The sequence below is a fragment of the Manacus candei genome, unplaced genomic scaffold, assembly GCF_025592945.1.
Source record: "Manacus candei isolate 608988 ecotype Guabito, Panama unplaced genomic scaffold, ASM2559294v1 h1tg000017l, whole genome shotgun sequence".
Taxonomy (NCBI): Eukaryota; Metazoa; Chordata; class Aves; order Passeriformes; family Pipridae; genus Manacus; species Manacus candei.
The window spans coordinates 9,230,802-9,251,708 of NW_026138065.1; the positions used below are offsets into that span (position 1 = coordinate 9,230,802).

Sequence of the window (20,907 nt, forward strand, 5' to 3'; positions counted from 1 at the left end):
GGGGAAGAAAGTTCCAATGAGTAGAGATGGAACCACAAAAGATGAGGGAGAAAGAATGATCATACTGACCAGAAGCACATATAAGCCAAAGCAGCAGTACAGGGCAGTAAAAGGTAAAAAGTATAATTGAGGATTTAGTAAGAACCACTGCAAATACCAAGAATAAAACTAAAACAAGTAGAAAAACATGATATATAAGATGATACAAGAACAAAAAAACAGTAAATAAGAAAAAAATTGAGGTTTGTAGTTTGCAAGTGATTGCTTTTTGAGTGTCTAGGCCTTTGCTTTCATAGGGAGAACTGGAGTGGATTAAAGTCTTTTGGAGAAGGAGTACATTTGGAGGAGTCTTTGTGGAAGACCAGTGATTGTTTCTGAGGCAGCACTCTTGTTGCTCCAAGGAAGACTAATGGGTCAATTGAATAATGCCTGCTGATTACAGTAATAGAGGATTTAAAATCTTGTAGTTGCTGCTGGACATTGTCATTCTTCAGTGAGAGTCTGAAGTCAGGGCCTTGTCTATTCCCTGTATAAGATTAATGGAAAAGAAAAAGCCATTAAAATCTCTCCTGCGACTGAGACTACAGTGATTTACCCCAAATGAATTGAATGTGAAGTACTCTTCAGGGTATAACTCTGAGCTTGTATGACTTTAGTATTTTTTTAACTTTTCAGATCTTACTAAAATTGAATTGGAGTGCTGCTGTCAATTTTAAAAATTTGTTGCTTCATTTAGAAGGCTTACCTTTGCAGTTCTAAGATGCAACTGTCATCCAGTTTCATTAATTCCAGACTGCTTATGGAGAGATGCAGTTGTAGAAGGCTGAGATGAGTCATTTTCCCTGGACATTATAATGCATCATCATCCACTTTGTGTCATGGTCTCTTTCATCTGTCCAAGCAAACCATTCAATAACTACTCAAAAATTAGAAATCTTTGTATATTATGTGTTTGCACAGTTCTCTAGGCATGATACCACCCTTTCCCCAAAGCAGGGTCTAGCTATATATGCAGAAATATTTTTTTCAGAAGAGTGTTAATACCTTTTCCTTAAATGAGAAGAAAATGTTTGCTACTATGGAGTTAAAAAGGAGGTGCTATCATTCACTCTATACTAGCACACACCTGAAGCATGGTCTTCAATATTCTGGCAAGTTACACCATCTCCCTCTATAGGTGATGAAGCAGAATGAAATTCCAGCATGGACTTTGGGTTTGGCAATTTGGGACTTCATTTAGTTGTGTAGACATTCAAAGGCAGGATTGGAAGGTTTGACAAAAGGTAGGCAGGTGCATCCACATTTTTCTGTTTTAGTATTCATTATCTTCCAGTGTTACTTTGATTTAGTAACAAATTCCATAGAAAATAAAAATTATAAAATAAAATGTAGTCCAGGTAGTCTCCCTTAGTGCAAGGAGAGTGCATACTGGATTTTTTGAATAATTTTGTAGATAGTAAAAGGATGTCTTTTTCTTCTACAGTAATGTGAAAGGGAATAGCTATTCCATATTAGACCTCATTTAATGAAATACAGCCATGGAAAATTTGGGATGAAGCATGTTTACTAAAAATTTAAGGCTTAGGTCAGAAAAAAGTACATGCTTTAAGTAGAATAGAAATATTAGCTCTTAAGTACACATGTGCAAGGTAGTAGAAGTGCTCCCTGAAGAGGATTGAATTACGATGAACTATTCATGCCAAATAAATATTACCTGTCTTCTCATTAGAATAAAAGTCTTTAGCAGGATCTCTGAAAATTACAATATACTGGGTTTAGTAATGCTTTAGTACAGTAAGAGTAGATAAAAACTTCACTTGACATGTGAAAGGGAAAAAAAAACCCACAAATCCAATGTGCTTGAAACTTGATCATTCTCCAGTAATTCCACCTTTGAGATGTCACTGCTACAATTCCATTTTCATGAATTCATGTGTTGTATGTGAATCCTAGAGTTGTTTAGACCAAGTATTCAAGCCATTAATTTGCCTCAATGGACTCATGAGATGATTTTTTTAAACAGGGTTTTCTAGCATCACAGCGCCCAGTCCCTTCATTTTTATCCAGCTTTTGTGAATCGTGAGTTAATTCTAACAAAAGGAGGGAGGGTTAGTGTGGATCTGTGGAGGCAATATATTCAGAGAATTCCAGTTACTGATAAGTAACCTAGTTTTCTCCTTCATAAATTTGCCTCCCCAGATCCCCACCCCCGAAGATTAACCAGCAGTAGCAATCCACACCGAGAGGACGGCTGAGGAGTGCTTAATTATAAAGGTACTGTGAAACAGTTCTCCTGATATGACCTATCCTCAGCGTCAAGAAAATAATGCTGGTAAAGGTATGTAGCTAGCTTTGTGTAGCCACACTACAAATTTTCAGAAATGGACACCAGCCTGAGCCAAGTTGAAATACTTGTCACATATCTAGTAATATTCTTTGGCAGTTATTTTTTCTTCTGTGAATTAGAGGACTAAAAAAAGAAAGCTAAAAGTATTTCAACGTGGAATGCATTTTCAAAAGTTTTTAGAGTAAGATGACTTTCAGTCTTTGCAGTACAAATATCAGTGTGTCCATACGTAAAATAATATATTGGAGAAACATAAATATCCCAGTTTAAGAGCTTAAATTTTTTATATACTGTACATTTGTTGGAAGAAATAAAGCCTTTTTTTAAAATAAGAGCTGGAATTACAATCAAGCTATTTTAAGTTCAAACAGAAGATATTTTTTGAGCTAAACATGCAATTCATGGAGTTGAAATTTTTTTTACTTTTCAGTTTGGTTTTTGGGCAATATTTTATAACACTCCTGTTATTCATAGGTGTGAGGTAGGGATGTGAGCACTCTGAAACCAGGAATAAGTTATGCATCCAGTGGTTTGAATTTAGGCCAAAGACTTGTGATTCCTTTTGAGATACACTGCTTGTGAGATACCATACTAATAGGGAGGTTGTGTTGTATCTGAAATATTTTGCTGTTAAGTGAATTATCCCAAATGTAAAGATTGCTACCATTGCATATGATGGGACAGAATGTTGCTGTCATCTTGTTTGTGAGGTAGGCCCTGGACTATAGTAGGTCACATCAGTATATCAGCTGCTCTTACGTGCTGATTTTTGAACATATTTTTCTTTCCTTCAGCAGCCATATCTTGGTAATCATCTCTTCTTAAGGCAAGACTTTCTTCTGCAGAAAGGGTTGTCCCATCCCCCATGTCCCAGACAGATTCCCCTTAAAAAGTGTCATGCTCTTCTGAAACTCTAATATTAGTTTATTGTAATCTGCATGTATGAAATTGTCTGTAAGTGGGGGAAAGAAATCACTGTATTTAAAAGGAGTTTATGGACAATGGTGACCAGGCTTAAAAACCTTGCCAATATCTGTATGTTAATAATTCACAAATATGGTTGGCGCTTTTTTTTTTGAAGACCAATTCATCCTCAGTGTTCTTTCTACTTGTATTTTTTTCCAACAGCATTATATTAAATTGATCCAAATTAATCCAATAACTTGAAATTCCCATATTTGAGTCAGCATACAGTGTGTTAATTTGTTGCAACTACAGAACAAAGTATTTGCTATAACTACAGTCTTTAGGGGGCTGAAAGTCTGTAAGCAATAGCTTTTGCCAGTGTAGAGAGGAGTAGTGAAGACTGAACTACCAGCTGGACTTGTTGGTAACTGACTTTTGCAGTCGTGGTTGCACATGGCAAAGAAAACTGTATGGTCATGTCATGTGGGCTGGGTTCACTGCTATAAGTATTCAGTGCATATTTGTCCTCAAGTGAGTATCAGTTCCTAGCAGGAGACTATTTAATAATGTCACTGGTTGAGGACAAACAGCCTTTCCATGATTGTTCTAGCTATCTACTGTACATAATTATTTCAGCGTTTTATGTGGTATTTCAGCTAAGGTCTGTCCTCACATTAAAAAGCTAAGTATTTCTTGTAAAAATATGGTTCTCTTAGCCTGAGACATTCAGGAACACATTCATCTTTTTCTAAAGTCATATCATGTCAGTATCGTTCTGAATCAACAAATATCCTGCCTCTGAACTCTGAGATTGTCACATAAATCCTTGTTTATTCTTATGGATGGCACAACCTTGTATGTTTGCAGTATTACATTTCACCCCAATATTACTTTATTCCCCTAAACCCTCCTACTACCTTGTTTAGATGGATTATTTTCTTTATTGAAATTACCTCATTGACATTTCATGTTTCATAAGAAAAATTAATGAACAGGTTTCTACAAATCATGTTTCCCTAAGCAGCACAATGAGAAACGTTTTCCCTTTAATTGATTTCCTATTGATCATTTTATTTCTGTTTTATCTACCTTTTATCTAACCATCAGTTTAGCTCCCTAGGTGATGTCACTATAACTAATCAGTCAGAACAAAAGCAAAAAAAAGCTTATACTGTGTGATCAGAAGCTTGATCCCATTCTGCTAGAGCTGCAGTGATGTGCAAGTGTATAATGCATTTCTGTCAAACTCTAAACACTAGTTTTCTTCTGCATTGGCTTATTAAATGTTTCCTGTCCCCTCATTTCAACCTGTCTGATTGTCCTTATATACTTTTGAAGCAGTTATTAGGCCAGTTAGGACTGGATCTCTTCTCTGCAAATACATTCCATTATTTGGGATTCAGTTTGCTTATGAAATTTGTCTAAGGAGAGATAGAAAACACTCTCAAACAAGGAACCTCATAACATTTTGCCATAATAAATTTCCTCAGTTCATTGCAGTTGACTTTCATGAGCTAGTTCTCCTTGTTCTTCAGTATTTGTCACTTGAAATGCAAAATCTTTGCAAAAAATCTGCTTTTACTTATGATTTCATAATGAATTTATGATTATGTTAGTAATAATTAATTTAAAGCTATAGGTAAGGGTATAGAAAAACTTTCAGGATGGCAGTTGTGTATACTGAATTTGATCCACATGTGAATATTTGTTTGCAATCTTTTTCTCTTTTTCTTCTTTCTCTGATAGCTCACTCCGCTTTGTGACATTGATTGTTCACTTCATTTTCTCAAAAAAATACCTGCCTTAAAATGCTGGACAAGGCTTTTCAATAAGCTTGTGCAGCAGACATAAACTGTGTATGTGTACCAGATGGTACTTCATTTTGATACTGCTTGTAGTTGTCATGTTTTTAATAATGTTTCAGCAGGAAAAATTTATGTGGTTAGATGTAAAGTCAGAAAGCAGACCAGAATTCACTACATTTCTTCATAGTGATTTTTTTTCCAAAAACTATTGAAAATCTATTTCCGTATCTTGTACTCTCATACTGTCAGAAATTTAAGTGTGATAACATATTAATTTCATTAAAAACCATCTTCTCAGAAACCATAATTTTTAGCATCTTATTAGAAGGACTGTCAGCAGAGGTCTCTGGAGATTCTTCTGATTACTTCATGTAGCATTAACATAACACTAGTAATTTCATACCTGAACTGTTCATAACTGAAGAGTTGTCTGCCTTGACTTCAGCAAACTTTCCCTTTAAGTTTGACATAGCCAGATTTTTGATGATTTTTCATGTGCTCTCCACTGTCTGTTCCTGAGAGGCAGTGGTGGTTATTAGTTATCCATCCCAGGGCTCTGAAGAGCTTTTCTTTCTTGACCACTTACAAAGTGAAAATTCTTTTGAGGATAATCACTATGTAAAGGATTAAGAAAGGAAGATATTGCCTCAAGACTGGATCTTCTGGTTAGTATGTCAGCAGAGTATTTGAGTTTTAAGTATATTTAACATTATAAGCTACTTGGGATGAGACACTTGTCTTCCTGCTTGTGTAGCACTATCCTAGTCACCTTGACCCTTTTAAGAAAGTATATTAACTTTTCACATAACAAACTTGTTTCACATTTCTGAAAAGCAGTTTCACTAGACAAATGAAAGCAGAAGACTGAAAACAAAGATATATTTGACTGTGGGATTCTGAGGCATCGTTATTTTGCCATCTGCTATAACTTCATAGTCAAACTTGGGTGTTGCACTTTGGTAGCTCTCCTGAGCAGATAATCTGGAGACAGATAAGATAAAGAAATATGACAACTAAAAAAGATGTTCTAGTTGTTTCTGGTTTTTTAGATATTTTTTAAAATTGTTATTTCCAGCTCTTTCACATTTTTAAGATGCCTATTTGTTTCTGCTATGCCTTTGCATCTGTACCTTCTTGTTTGTTAGCCTGTCTTCATGAGCCTGATGTTTATGGACAGCCACCTAAATATTTCATCTCCATGACAAAGTATGCTTCAGAAAATGAATGGTTCTGATTATTTTGCTTGTGCGATTCCAGGATTATTCACCAGTCAGTTTGAGTATCTGCACAAGATATCATAACTTAAATTATATCAAAATTTATAACTGAACTTAATTCTTTTGGGAGATTTTCCAGTGTACTTTTCCATACATTCTTCATAAAGTTCAAACCTAGCTTTAAAAATTATGACTGCCTTATAAAGTCTTACATAATGAAAAGTTTAGTTAATTATTATTGCTGTATGCTGCAAGGCAATAATTCTGTACAAACATTCTAATATAAATCTCATAAATGCAAAAGAAATTCTCATTATTTTAACTTGCTTCAAGGAAATTCTTTGTATTACACATACATCACTCTTTACCAGAGAAAATACCAAAGTTTCCTCTGCATTGTAATGTTTTAAAATCAGCATTAGTGGCTACATATTAAAAAAATCTAGCATTTTTGATAGATCAGCCTGACTTAATCCTTCAGAAATGTGTGAAAGTTCATGAAGATCTTTGTATGTGTGTTTCTGTCTGAATAAAGCAAGAACCTGACATAAGGGTTACCGTTGCTGTGCAAAGGTTGGATCTGACTGAGAGTAAATGCTTAAATCTTGTGGCATCGATACTCTGCTTACACACACAATCTCTAGAGGTTATGAAAGAATCTGGCATTTTTCTGTATTCTGAATGGCAAAAAAAAACCCCAAACTTGCACCCTTTCTGCTTCAGACACCAAATTTGCATAAAAATGGAGAGGTGAGAGCCATGAACCTGATGACACTCATTCTACTTAAACTGAGAACTGTTGTTTGGGATAATGTGGCTCTTATGTGGTATTGCACTTGTATGCCCAAATTCCACTGCAGAAGTAGGCAGTGAATTTGCCAGTTTTCCTCCAAAGCTTTGATCTCATTCTGAGATGGTAAAAAACATGCCTTCTTTAACAAATGAGCATTAATCTGATAGAAAAAATAAGGAAACGCTTAGCTTAGTCACATCAGGTTAAGTCTTTATTTTGCAGCCTTAAATGCAACATTACAAAAAACAGAAGAGAAGACATTAAAGTAAAGCTAAGATTCCTTCTGTGGTCTACCTTCAGTATATTATTGTGTTAAAAATGTGAAGATTATCTTTACATTTCAGACTCACAGAAGTAAGAAACGGAATAAGTAATGTACTGATCTCCACTTTGGAAAAACCTTAAATGTCCATATCCCTAAAGGGGTCTCCGTTGGCTGCGCATCTATTAATAAAATCATGTTAGTTTATGGTACCAGGTGGTACTCCCCAGGTTCCTGACAGAAACTGAAGAAATTCTGTGCTGTCTGCTCATGCAGGTTGGGTCATTACTGGAGAATTCTGTTAAATATTTTAAAAGCAGAAGAGTCCGAAGCTAAGGCTTACCAGTACTAAAAAAGTTATGAAGTAAAAGAGAACAGAAGATTTAGTCTGCTAAAGATGCGTTTGATATAAACAGTTTTCATGTTGTGATGACCTGTATGTGTCCTTCGCAGGGGAGGAGCTGTGCACCGGCCTCATCTCGGGCTGTTCCTTGGACTGTTCCTTCGGCTTCCAGACTGACATCCACAACTGTGAGATCTGTCAGTGCCGACCACGGCCTAAGAAGTGCAAACCCATTGTATGTGACAAGTACTGTCCCTTTGGATACTTGTACGTATTCTGATTCCGAAAGTGTATTTAATACAATCCCTGTCCATACTGAAAATATGCAAAAATCCAGGCATATGTACTTGTGTTTACTTTGTGGCAAAGCAGGGGGAAATGCGGGAAAATAGATATGTTGTTACTTGATGTGAGATTACAGTATTCTTCAAAATGGATTTTGATCAACATATTAAGAAACAGCAACTCAAAGAACAGCAGCAGATTATAAAAGCAAAGAAGTGCTTCAATTTTTTGAAGAATTTGACAAACAAGATGAGGAAGCTACTTACAAATAATGTCTCTTGCACATAGCTTTTTAAAATTCTGTTTGCATGCTTTGATAACCTTTCATTTTATAGCCCATTTATTTTATTCAAATGATTATCTAATATTTCAGGTTTCTTTTAATGTTGATATGACAGCAGAACTAATTTTAGTGAGACATTTCTGATAATTACTTTACAGAATTTGTGAAGAACAGTGCTATCTCTTATCTAAGTTTTTGTAAATGTGTTCAAAACCTGTATTTGTGGTGGAGTTCTTTCTCCATAAAAGTAGATATTTGTGGTATTTATTAGACTGTGGAGTAGGTGATGAAAACTGAGCAGATCTTTTGTCGCAGAAATTTCTTAGTGGTTAGTCTGGTACCTTCTATATATATTTTACCAATATATTTTATTTTTCATGGGTCCATTCCATGTTATTGCCTGCTTTTCATAACAGTTTAATTTCTACCTCATGATAGCAGATCTTCAGATGATGTTCATATGCAATTTATTTCTTTAGGATTTTTAATGAAGTTGACTATATTTGCAGCTCCTAGTGTGATACTAATACTCCTTTAATTTCTGATTCATTTCAGAGTTCTGTTTAACCCTTGTTCATAATTCATAATTATGCAATTCATAATTGCAGCAGGTTTTTATAATGGCAGTCTTTTGTGTAGTGTGTCCTTCTTAGTACACTGAGTAGTAGACGAGAGAGGAAAAGTAAGAATTTTAAAGAGTTAATAAAATTGTTTTCAGTCATGTTGACTTCAAGAGTAGCTGAGAGTTATTTTTAGTTTCTCAAGTGACAGAAAGGAGAGCAGAAGGGAAGTTCAAGAAAAGCAGTGTCAGTTTTGTGTTCCCAGAACTTTTGCCCTTGCTTCAAAGGCAAGGATGGCTGAAGATGGGTAGCAGAACAAGAGAAACCTGGAAGACTGAGCAGAAATAATGTCTGGTTAGCTGCCTCAGTTTTTTAGAGAGGATGACATTGCTTCCATTAAGTATCAAAGGAGTGAAGTCAATTAAAACAAGTACAAAGCATGCAAAATGGTTTAAAAATATCCAGGGAGAGTGATGTTTGAGCCATGCCAGTGAACAGGCACAAAATACAGGTCTCTTAAAGCTGGAAGACAAAGAGACAAATGGTGTTGAGGTGTCTGAAACTGAGGGAACTTCACAATGGAATCAGAAGGAAGGGTGGCTGGAATAAAACAACAGCAATAAAGAAATACAACTTACAACTGTATTCAAGAATTTACTCAAAATCGCCATATAATCCTCTTATGCTGTAACTATTTCATAAGGGGCAGTGAAATCCTTTGCACTAGCTTAAATTTGATTTTGAACTTTGGCAAAGAAAAGAGAAAAAAATCTGAATAATAGCCATCATAATATGTTTAATTGCTGTTTGCAACAAAGATGGAATCCATTTTTTTTCCACAACATCATCAGTAGCTAGTACAGGATGTGAGTTCAGTAGTCTCCAGACTGTTTATGTGAACATATATTTTTATTTCTGCTTTGTATTTGTGTTTTAAAAATTAATGTCTGTTAAAATTGTTTTATAAACTGATATATCAGCAGATTAATCAGATGTGATATTTAAAGAGTGCACTAAGGCTGGTAGATTTTGGAGTTCATACTGCTTCCATATCATAGCTCTTAATTTATTGCCTCTACCAAGGTCAATAACTTAAAGCTATCAGGACAGAGTCTGAGAAGACTGCTTTCATCCACGTGCTCAAGGATGTGAATGTTTTTTCATAATAGCACAGACAGCTGGTATGAACTCCAGAATTTTTTATAGTTTACTTAGTGTGATTGAGTATTGTTCTGTTTGAACAGGAAAAGCTTTTTTTAGTTTTAATATTACAAGTGCATAAATAAGTTGTTATTTTCAAGGCCACTTGCTTTAGACTATTCAAAAGTTATAATATGAGAAAAACATTGAGTAAGGTCTTTTTAATGTCTTTTGTCATTGTGGTTTTTGACTTATACTGACATACCTTGAATATGTTCTTAAAACAAATTCTGTGTTTTCTTTCCATTCTTTGACTCCACTCTATTTTTTGACTTTTCTGTGGTGTCTAAAGCAATCCAGTTTGTTTCTCCCTTTGATTTCTTTCAATTTACTACTGCTGGTTTTCTTTCCTGGGAATCCTAGTGTAGATGTCACACTAAATTGTTAAAAATATTTTTCTTCAGCTGATAAGGACTATTCTGAACTATATTTAGCAAAGTCATTTACTATTAATCAGATTAAGGTTAAAAAGCATAAATATTGAATCTTGCAGTTTGCTGCTATTCGTTTGATGTCCTAGACATGATAAAATGACACCTTGATCAGACATGGACTCACAGAGTATCAGATCTGACACTGACTCACTAAGTATCACATCTGGACCATTTAATAACTTGTCCAGGCATTCCCAGTCTCAGACATGCTGTCTGCCTTGTTCAGGGAAGTTGTGGGAGTTTGGTGAAAACATCACACAGGTCAGGACTTCTCCACAGGCTAGAACTAAACACACAGTTTATCTATAAATAGAAAGCATTTTAAAAAAAAAAAGTTTTCAGCCTCTTACACTGTATCTTGTAAAGAGCAGTAATTTAGTCTATAGTATCATGCATTTAGTATACTGATGTACAGAGGAAAATTACAGATTTCTGTATGTGTTTTCTGTATTTAAGCTGAAACACACCTTTTTTTTTTAACTAAAGTGTGCACAAAACATTTCTATTAGAAAATCTATGAGAACTATATAGTAAAAACATTTTAGAAATGACAGCACATTTTAATGGGCATAGTATGGTAGTTGTGAGTAAGATAAAGGTATTTTAAAAACACCTTGATGCCAAGCTGATGCCAGTGTTCTCAGAAACCCTGTCTTTGGGATGAACTTCCCCATATATTTTTGTACACCTGAAAAAAATTTGAACTTTAAACCCTTTTAAGCTAATTGGAAAATAGTCTTCAGTTTAAATTCTGGGTTTACATGTAGAATGTAAGTTATGCACAATGCTTGGCTAGTATTTGTAAAATGATGAATGTTTAATGAAGTCTTCAGATAACTTAATTTTTTAAAAATTGGAAGTGAGCACCCTAATCTTGTCATTCTTTACAAAATACATGAATAATTGAACCCAATGAAATTAAACATTTAAAGATAACTATGTATGGAACTGTTTGTAGGATACAGGGCTAAAATTGTGGCAAGAACTACTTTAGGATCATTTCACTTCAAGTCTTACTTTGGTGCTAAAATTATTTAGATTTGCGGTTGTATAGTACACGTGTTCAGTATACTGCTACTGTGCCAAATTCTTTTTTAAAATGGTGTGCTGTATTTTAATGTTAACATCATAACAAGCCTGTTATGATCATTAAAAACATGGGATGTAATGGAAGACGCATTTCTATTTTAATGTAAAGCTTCAGTCATAAATAGGAGTCGACAGAAAAGTTAAAAGAAAAGTATATTAGAGAGTTAAAAGTTAAGGAGTAATCATCATGTTTGTGACTTTTTTAAGGTTGTCAAAGGTTAGCAACTGGAAGTACTGAGGTTGTGCATCTTGAAAAAAACCAAAACCTTTTCATAATTGTCTGAAAAAACACTGCTGAAGAGCTCACTGGTTTAAAATTTTACGTATTAATGGAAAGAAGCATTCCTTTAGATGGAATAGGAAGACAGAATGTCTTTCATTCTCCATCCTGCTGTGTGATGATTTGTTGTTCTCAGCCTTCTAACTAAAAATTAAATAAAGTTTTCTGGAGTTTGAAGTCAGGCTTTCTAGAGATCTTCATAATTTATTTCTCCTCTATCCTTCTAGATCATGTTCTGTAACTTCCCATGTCTTTTCTTTGTTTAGTACATCTGTGCCTAGAGTTTGAATGGTATTTTCAGTCTTCCTGTAAAAAAGGCAAGGAAATATTCAATATGGGATCCTCTAAAGCAGCATGTTTATGGTGCTGTGAAAAGGTGCTGTTAGGTGGTGCTCTAGACTCCTGCCTAGCTTCACCAGGAAGCTTTGGAAGCATTTGAGTTCTTGATTCTCTGTACTCTGTTTCCTGAAAATTTCTCTAGTTTTACTATTTCAAAACGTGTTACTGTGTGTTTGTTACTATTTATTTGGGTTACTGGCATTCTATGTGCTAGTTCTCACGTGAGCTTTTTGTCTGCTTATTTAACAATTCTGGAAATCTCTCTATAGTTTTAATATGCAAGATAGGAAATCTACTGTAAGTTACTTGTTGTTGGAGGAAAAAATTTAACAGTGATTTGTGTTATAAAAACGTAATAAATATAACAGAATCCTACCTACTCCTTCGATATCTTCACAGTTGTAGAAGGGGTTTTTTGCATTTTTTCACTTGAAAAAAGAATGGATCATCAAAAGCAGTCATAAGCCCATACATCTGTATTATCTGCTGTGGCTTGAAAGTGCAAATGCAGAGATTTTGCCAGTCATGTGGAAAGAGCACATGCCAGGGTTGGAGACCTGTACCTCCCATAGAACCACTGAATCTAAGGGTGACAGTTAACAATAATTTTCTTTAATTATCAGTCACTTTTTTAGGGGATGCTTTTGCTTTAAAGATCATGACATGTAGATGCTTAAAGTGTCTTGCTGACCTTTTACAAATTATTTTGGTCATCTAGGAAGAACAAGCATGGCTGTGAAATCTGTCGATGTAAGAAATGCCCGGACCTGCCTTGTGGTAAAATCTGTCCCATGGGCTTCCAGCAGAACAGTCACGGCTGTGTTATCTGCAAGTGTAGAGGTACGTGCAAGTGCATTACCACCTCTAATTACAACTTGTTTTCAAAGCAGTTGGAAAACAGAGCAAAAGAAAAGGAATACTGCACAGAATATGTACAAATTGAAATATGGTAACTGGTGGGGGAGTTGGTTCTACATTGCTCAAAGGATTGTATTGTTTTGATGGTGTTTGTTATTATCTGTGTGCATCTTGGCTTCAGCAGAAAGCCTCAGCTCTGCTTTCATCTCCCATTATAAAGTCACAAAAAATTTGTTATCATTAATAAAAATTGGATCAGGCTCTTAATAAGCAACTGCTAGAAATAAGCTAGTCGAAGGCTTTTTTTTTCAGCAGTGATGTTCTTCTTGGCTTCTTCACCATTATCTTTTTTTACAAACAAGTTTTGGATTTGATAGATATCCTGTATATCGTCTAAAATGGGAGTGCTGTTTCTTGGACACTTTTCAAGCAATTGTAATGAACAATGAGTAGAGAGAGCACTTGCCCAGCAGAAAGGACTTGGTATTCTTAAGTTAAAAATTTCACACATTCCACATACCGAGCCTGTAACCATCAAGTTCAAGGTGGATATTGAGATCAGATGTTCATTAGTTGTCTGCTTTATATTTGTGCTGCTTTTAGCATGTCTGTTTTTAAGATATTTTCAGATTCTGTTTTACATTAGTCTGAGTATCAGACTTCCTTCATAGCTCATCTCTATGTTTTACATGTAATAACTTTTTGTTTGTGCTCAGTCTCTTTCTGATCCTCACTGCTCTTTCATGCTTACTTTCTTTGATTCTTACTTGTGTGCTTTGATTTATAGCTATAGTCAAGTAAGTTTGATTACTTTTCCATTGTTTTGTGTAATGACTCTGTTCTTACCATTTTTAGCAGCTATTTCTTTTGCATTTTAAAAAATTATAAAATGTAATAGGATAAGCTATGGGAACATGGCACTGGAAGAAAGTGTATGAGTTCCTGAAGTCACTTACTTGCCTGTAGCTGAAGGCAAACATGCAAGCATATAAATCAGAAATATCCGACATTATCTTTTCTCTACATGACATAATACACTGCAAACAGTTATAACAAAACTTTAAGACTTCTAGCAAAATAAAAGTTGAAATGTTATAAATGTAGTTTGTAGATATGAGAAGCAGAGAGACATTTCACTGACATAAGCTACAATATATGACTTTTACTAGAAATTAAAATTTTAAAAATTAAATAAGAAAGGGTAACTGCTGAAGGGCATTCCATTGAGATAATCTTATCACTCAGCTTGTCATTTGTCTCCATGCTCACAATCAGAACACTTTTCTTTATTGTCGTGATGCTGTGACGGAACATACGCAGAGTGTTCTCTTAGGTGTACCATAACTGCATCCCAGACTATAAACAGATGCAATTCTTTGGTCACTAATTATGTGCATGCACACTGTGAAGTGCTTTCCTTAACAAGGGTGAATTTTAAAATAAGCACAAATAATTGGTGAAATTAACTTGATACCTCTTTAAGTATTTATTGTTGTCATGATCATAAAGATACCAAGCCATGAGAATATCATTTCAACATCATGTCATTAGCAACTTGTCAAAGAATAATTAATCACCAGTATGTTCCAGAGAAGATGTGAGTCCTTGTTAAAATTTTGACCCAAAATGCCTAAGTAAGAGGAAGGTATGGGTAAATCCTCTGCCTGTGAGTTAGTTCCAGTGCCTAAATTGCTTCTGCCAGAAATAGCTTACAGCAGGATTAATAGAAGTAGGACCATAGAAGTACAGGGCTGGGGTAGTCCTTTGGAAAACTGAGAGTCCATTTCTTTGACCTTGAATAAAATAGAGTCTATCTGGATAATCCTTGACAGATGTTTGTCTAGGATTTAATTTATTAAGAATCTCCACTTTCAAAAGAAAAAAAAAACCCAATCAAATTTCTCTAAAATAACGTTTTCTTGTGGTTAGCAATATATGACATTTTTAAATAAATTTTCTAAAATTTCTGTCTCCCTTCCTACATATTGAACTGGTTACTTTTTGTCCTAAGCTTAGAAGACATACACAACAGCTAAGCACCATTCCCTTTAGAATTTTTGCAACGTTTAAGGAGTTGCAACTGGTGACTCCTAAACATTTTTTTGACAGGGTGCATTTCTAAGTCAAATAAACCCTGTTACTATGGTTTCTCATCACTGTTCAAAAACTTGATATTGTACTTTAGCAGTGGTTAAAATCTTCAAACTAGTAGAGTAGTAGTGTTGCATTTAAATTTACAGTGCTCCTGTACTGGTATCTTAGATTGAACTTGCTTGTTCTGCGACCTTAACACATTACTGACTCCTTTTTCCTTGTAAACTACTGTATCTCAGATCATTTCAACCATACCTTTAGTTAGCCAGTTATTCCCATTTTGTATTTAGATACTGGGTTTCTTCAAGTATTAGCTTTTGTACTAATTGTAATTAAAAACTGAAAAGTGAAAACAGTCTCGGTGTGTGAACTTAATTTTGAATAGTTGCCTATGTGCTTGCTGTATTTCTCCAAATTTTGGAGCATACTCTAGAATACATCAGGAAAAAAGTTTGATTACATTGGATACTTCATTTATTTAGAAAGGGTAAGGGTTTTATCATCTAGGACTTCCCAGTGTCAATAATAATTTCAATATAGACCAGTATTCCAGTGAAATTAAGTCAAATCAGAATTTATATAATCTGATACTAAAGTATAAAAGTATAGTAACCAAATTTAAATTTTTTATAATATTTTTGTTCATGCAATAGGATGAAGACTGTTCTGAGAAGTACTTTATCCTTGTGCAGCATTTATTTTTAATTTATAAAATGGTATGCTAATGTAATTTCTGTGTATTGGCTTTCTATTCTGAAAACCAGCCTCAAACTTTGTACCATCTGCTTGTTAGACCACTTTTGATAGATCTGCTGCAGCTGAAGAAGTGCTGACCTACATGTTAGTGTGTAAAAAAAAAACCAAAAAAAAACACCCCAACCAACCAATCAAAAAACCAACAAGCAAAAAAAAACAGAACAGAAAAATGGTTACTAAAATTACATATAAACATTGCTGCTTTTCATACATCATCTCTGTTTTAAAAGAAAATAAAATGAGGAACTTAATACAAATAACCTTATATATATGTGTGTCAGCAGAGCATCACTGACATACCAATGAAAACAAGTCAGTTCACTGACAAACTGATCCTAAATCCTTCATCATAATAATGATGTGGGTAGGGGAGTGTTGGGCTTTAAATTCACTCAGCTGATTAACAAAGAGTATATTGAGGCTGAATCCTGCAGCACTTAAATACCCCTTAAGATTCCAATGAGACTTTATCCTCCCTGGACCAACTGCTTGTGTGTTCCAATGGAGTGCAACAGTCCAAGCTACTGTATTCTCATCTCAGTAAAAGCTAAAAAAAATGAGGGATAAAATTCTCAAAGCAGTTCTCTTCCAAATATCTTATTTATCATAGTAATATAAACAAATAATTTCTCACAAGAAGTACTTTATGTAATATTTCCAATATCTACCTGTTAGCATTTGCTTGTAATTTTTTATCATTCGTAAGACCATCCGTAGCTCTTGTAAATGCTTTTATATTCTACTTGCTATCAGACACATTATAGAAAATCTAATATCCTGTGATATTTAAATATTTCATTTTAAATATGTTTCATGCTTTCTCCTATTTCCCTCCATTGCATTTCTGGTTTTTTTTCATGTTATTTAGACAGTACTGCATTTCTGGTGATTAGTATAGGTTCAACAGAAAGAAGTCATTATATTTTCCAAGGAAATAAATTCTACTACATCCTATCATCCCCTTCAGTATACCTTTTAATTGTTTCCTGTGTGTTGTTACTTTATTTCTAAGTGTAAATGGCAGAACTTGGTCTTATATGTGCTTTAAAAATAAATGCAATCCAGGCATGAAGTTGGTGTGTTTCTTCCTAAGCAACAGGTGCTTATCAGGACACCTCATTTTTCTTTGATTTTGTGCAGAGGCAACGGCTTCTCTCATGCCTCCTGTTAAAACAGGATCCTGCCTGTCGATGGATGGACGCCGACATGAGAATGAGGAGAGCTGGCACGATGGCTGCAGGGAATGTTACTGTCACAATGGACGGGAAATGTGTGCCTTGATCACCTGTCCCGTTCCTAATTGTGGCAACCCCACCATACATCCAGGGCAGTGTTGTCCATCGTGTCCAGGTAATGTGATTTCTTTTACATCCTTTGTAATCAAGTCTCATTTCACATGTGTTCTGTTTCTTAATACATGAAAATAATCTCATGCATCGTTCAGTAATTGGTATAGATGAAGGTTTCTATGCACATATATAACATGATTACTTGCTGTTGTGAAAAATAGGAATTTAAAAATTTAAAGCGTATACATGTTGTGGGTCCTAACTTGTTAATCTGTGACACACTGAAATCTTTAAACTAGTAAAAGTTTCTACTCTGTTATCTATGATAGCAAATATCGTAATAAGCCATTACATTTTCTTTTTTTGATTTTAAAGTGGAATCTTATTAAAATTTATCTCCTGATCTATGTTTCACAACCCCTCAAAGGTGTACACAAACAGGTGTCTTAAGTAATTGAATATTATGATTTTGTGTTCTGAGGAAAAGCTCCTGTAGATTATTTCAATGCTTTCAGTGGGAAGGCCAAGTACAATTCATGTTGCATTCCAATACAATTTTAGTAAGTGTTAATATGAAAAACATCTATGAAAAGGTATGGGTAGGGTGTAAGATTAATGCTCTGTTTTCAGAACTGTTTCTACAGTATTTTATGTGCTAGGTAGATTAATTTGTAATACAGTGATATTGTCTATGGTTTTATTGGAAGTCATGTTACAAGTAGGAACAATTGAGGCTCATGAAACTTTTATGAATAGAAAAACAGTAAGACAGCCCTGGGAGAGTATGAGCAATTATGAATTGTTTCAAATTCTTTGTAAAGAACAGGAAACCCTAAGGGCAAAATAAATAGCCAGATCCACTTTCTGAAAGTGACAGAGAAGAGCGCATTCTCCCTGTGACTTAAGATAACCAATCTCCTTAGATTGTTTAGACACATGGTGATCTCCAACGCAGTTCACACCTTGTGGTAACTGGAAAAATACAGTCCCCAGAGAGATGCACAACTTCAGAGGTTTGTCTCTCTTTCAACCTTTTCACAAGTATTTTAGGGGATAGTATACTTCATAGGGATGGGGACAGGTTAGCATGTCAGTTCTTTCATTAGATAAACTCAAGATTCAAAATTTTGATGGGTTGATGTTGATCTCTTATAAAAGAGCCGTTGCTTGCCCAGCAATGTCCATTCCTTTAAGAGAGAGTATCTGCATAGGCTTCTCTGTCTGACATTGTTCCTGCTTTCAAGACACTGGTCACCTAGCTTCTGTGTTAGCAAAGTCATACTTGGTGTAAACTCTTACAGTGCTAGGGCAGACACAGCATTTTAAAGTGATTGCATATATAAGGATATGAATAAGGCCAAATTAGTCTCAGTGTGGTTTTGTTTCCCCCACTGAGGTCTTATATTTGTTAGAAATGTAATTCCAATTTTATTTTACAATTTATTGATTCCCCACTGATGATTTTAAATAAATATCATGGATTTTAATAGATAGGAATGTGGTTTGAAATTGTGAGGCTGTGAGCATGTCACTCAAATGTATGTGTCATAAGGGTATTGAAATAATTAGCAGTCCTCATGTGCTGAGTTTTGAATTGCACTTTTAACCTATCAACAGGGTACGGGCAGCTCTCACAGGTCATTTTTCAGACTGAAAAAAGTGGTTACATTCAGTTCAATATTTAATTAGTTGTCAACAGAGCAAGAGATACCTTAACTGCTACAATGTTCCTTATAACCACGTTTCTATAAATTAAGAGGTTTAAATGGTTCCTCACAATGCTCGTGAAAAGCTCTCGGTTTCCTGTAAGATTCACAAAGCCATTAATTGCTAGTGTTTTGCAGAACCATGCTATGCAGAAAGTGTACATTTGTTTGACTAGTTGCTCCTTGGGGTTAGTAGTAGTAAATTTGCAATAGTAGTTTCAAATTTGTAGCAATTCAGTTGCAGTGATATTTCATTATCAGGGCTGCTAAGGAGGCAGTAGGCAATACCATACATACAGCAGTAATATCTGGTTATGCTTTTTTGATAAAGAACAATATATGAGCTGTAGCAAAACAGGCCTGTGACTTTGCAGAGAACTAAATGCAAAGCAGATGACTCAGAAAATTTCCAGAAAAAAATTAGCATTGCTTTTGCCATGGTGAGTTAGGATGCCATTGCATAAAATGTAATATATTGTTCCAGCTGAAATAAAAATCAAACAGTGACAAGGCAGCAGGCTAGCAGTCTCATTTCAGGTAAATGCTGCTGAATCAGGTATGTGGTTCATAAATCTAAGCAATTGGAAAAGCATAGCATAAGCAAATCAGTGAAAGATAAAATAATTCCCTGAAAGAAAAGCATGAGTACTTTGTGAATAAAATAAAATCAGCCAGAATCAGCTTCCTTCAGTTCTACTGAACATTCTCCAGAAATGAGAACAACTAAGTTGGGTGTCTTCCACGTGACAGTGTCATAGAGCAAAGGGCACAAAAGCCATTTTCCAGGCAAGTACAGCAGTGGTGAAGAGAAGCCACTTTGTACGCTTTGGCTTGCCTAAATAACTAGAGGAGCTGCTGTCCTCTTAATTTTTCTCTCCTTAACCAAGATATTTGGATTAGGATGATGTTCACATTAGGCATCATTATAATTAAGTAGGAGGGAAAGGCAGACCTTCTGAAAGTGATTTAGAGATGTAGCATACTTAGGGAAGTCACTTTCTCTTCCCCTCCATTCATAGCACAGGAAACGTGATGCAGTTCAGTTCTTAACAGAGGCACCTAACTTAGCTATCTAATGTTAAATGGGTTGAACTCAGGCTGAAGGACATCACTTATAAGCCTGAAGCTTCACTTTGCAGCTTGTAGCTTTCAAACTCATGGCTTCTGCACCTGAATAAAACATGCTGTGTGAGGCATCTCGATATCTATACACAGTGCATGGAAAAACCTGGTGGACTTATTCCAGGTCCAAATCAACCAGTGTAGTAAGCAGGCAACTATTACTGCCCTTACTGCACCTTATGTGGAGTAGTCTTCAAAGCGTTTTAAGCAGGTTACAAACACGCTGTTTGTGGCATAACCTTTTCTTGATGGTAAGTGCTTAAACACCCTCAAGGTGCAGGGTGGGATTCTTTTATTCTTTCAATACGCCAAGAGGTAAAGAGAGTTCCCCCATTTTTAATGCCCTCTGAAGGGCTGAAGGACCCTCATGCTGAACAAGGGACACAGTTTCAGTTCCTTTCTTAACATGAAGGAAGACAAATCTGTTCTCTAAACTGCTGGAGTGAATCTTTTAGCCAGGGCTGCAGAGGTAATGTAATTAATTGTTTGAAAAGGCAGTAAGGTTCATTTGGTAAGATACAGTTACTGGAAATATGAATCTACACACTGTGGCCGCTCCTTGGGTCCAGTTTTCAAAGATGGCAGATTTCTTTTTTTTCTTTTTTTTTCCTTCTTCTTTTTTGTGCAGCATTGATGAAGCACTTCCACCAGTGTTAAGTGCTTATATGTTTTTAGAGGACTGGGTGGGGGATTCTGTGTTTTTTCTTTTATGGTGGTTTGGGGGCAGTTTATTTGTTTGTGTGGGATTCTTGGGGGCTTAGTTTGTTTGGCTGGGGTTTTTTAATGTAGCATCTGTTGAGAAACTTAACTTGAACCTGGACTTCCTTAATCCCAGAGGAGAAACATACTTACTCATCCTTTCAGGAACTGCACTGATACTAACATTTAGCCGTTAAGAAACTGTCTAATGAGTAGAATTTTTACAGTTACCTCTTGGAA

General features: G+C 35.2%; 1 protein-coding gene across 2 annotated transcripts in view; it reads left to right on the top strand.

Moving 5' to 3' along the window:
* The window catches only part of CRIM1 (cysteine rich transmembrane BMP regulator 1), a 168,505-nt gene that overhangs the window by 134,725 nt on the left and 12,873 nt on the right, over positions 1 to 20,907 (top strand). For both annotated transcript variants that reach the window (XM_051783312.1, XM_051783313.1), the window contains 3 exons: positions 7,784 to 7,940; positions 12,862 to 12,983; positions 16,992 to 17,201. In XM_051783312.1, the coding sequence (XP_051639272.1) occupies positions 7,784 to 7,940; positions 12,862 to 12,983; positions 16,992 to 17,201 (489 nt within the window). The remainder of the gene's footprint in view (positions 1 to 7,783; positions 7,941 to 12,861; positions 12,984 to 16,991; positions 17,202 to 20,907) is intronic.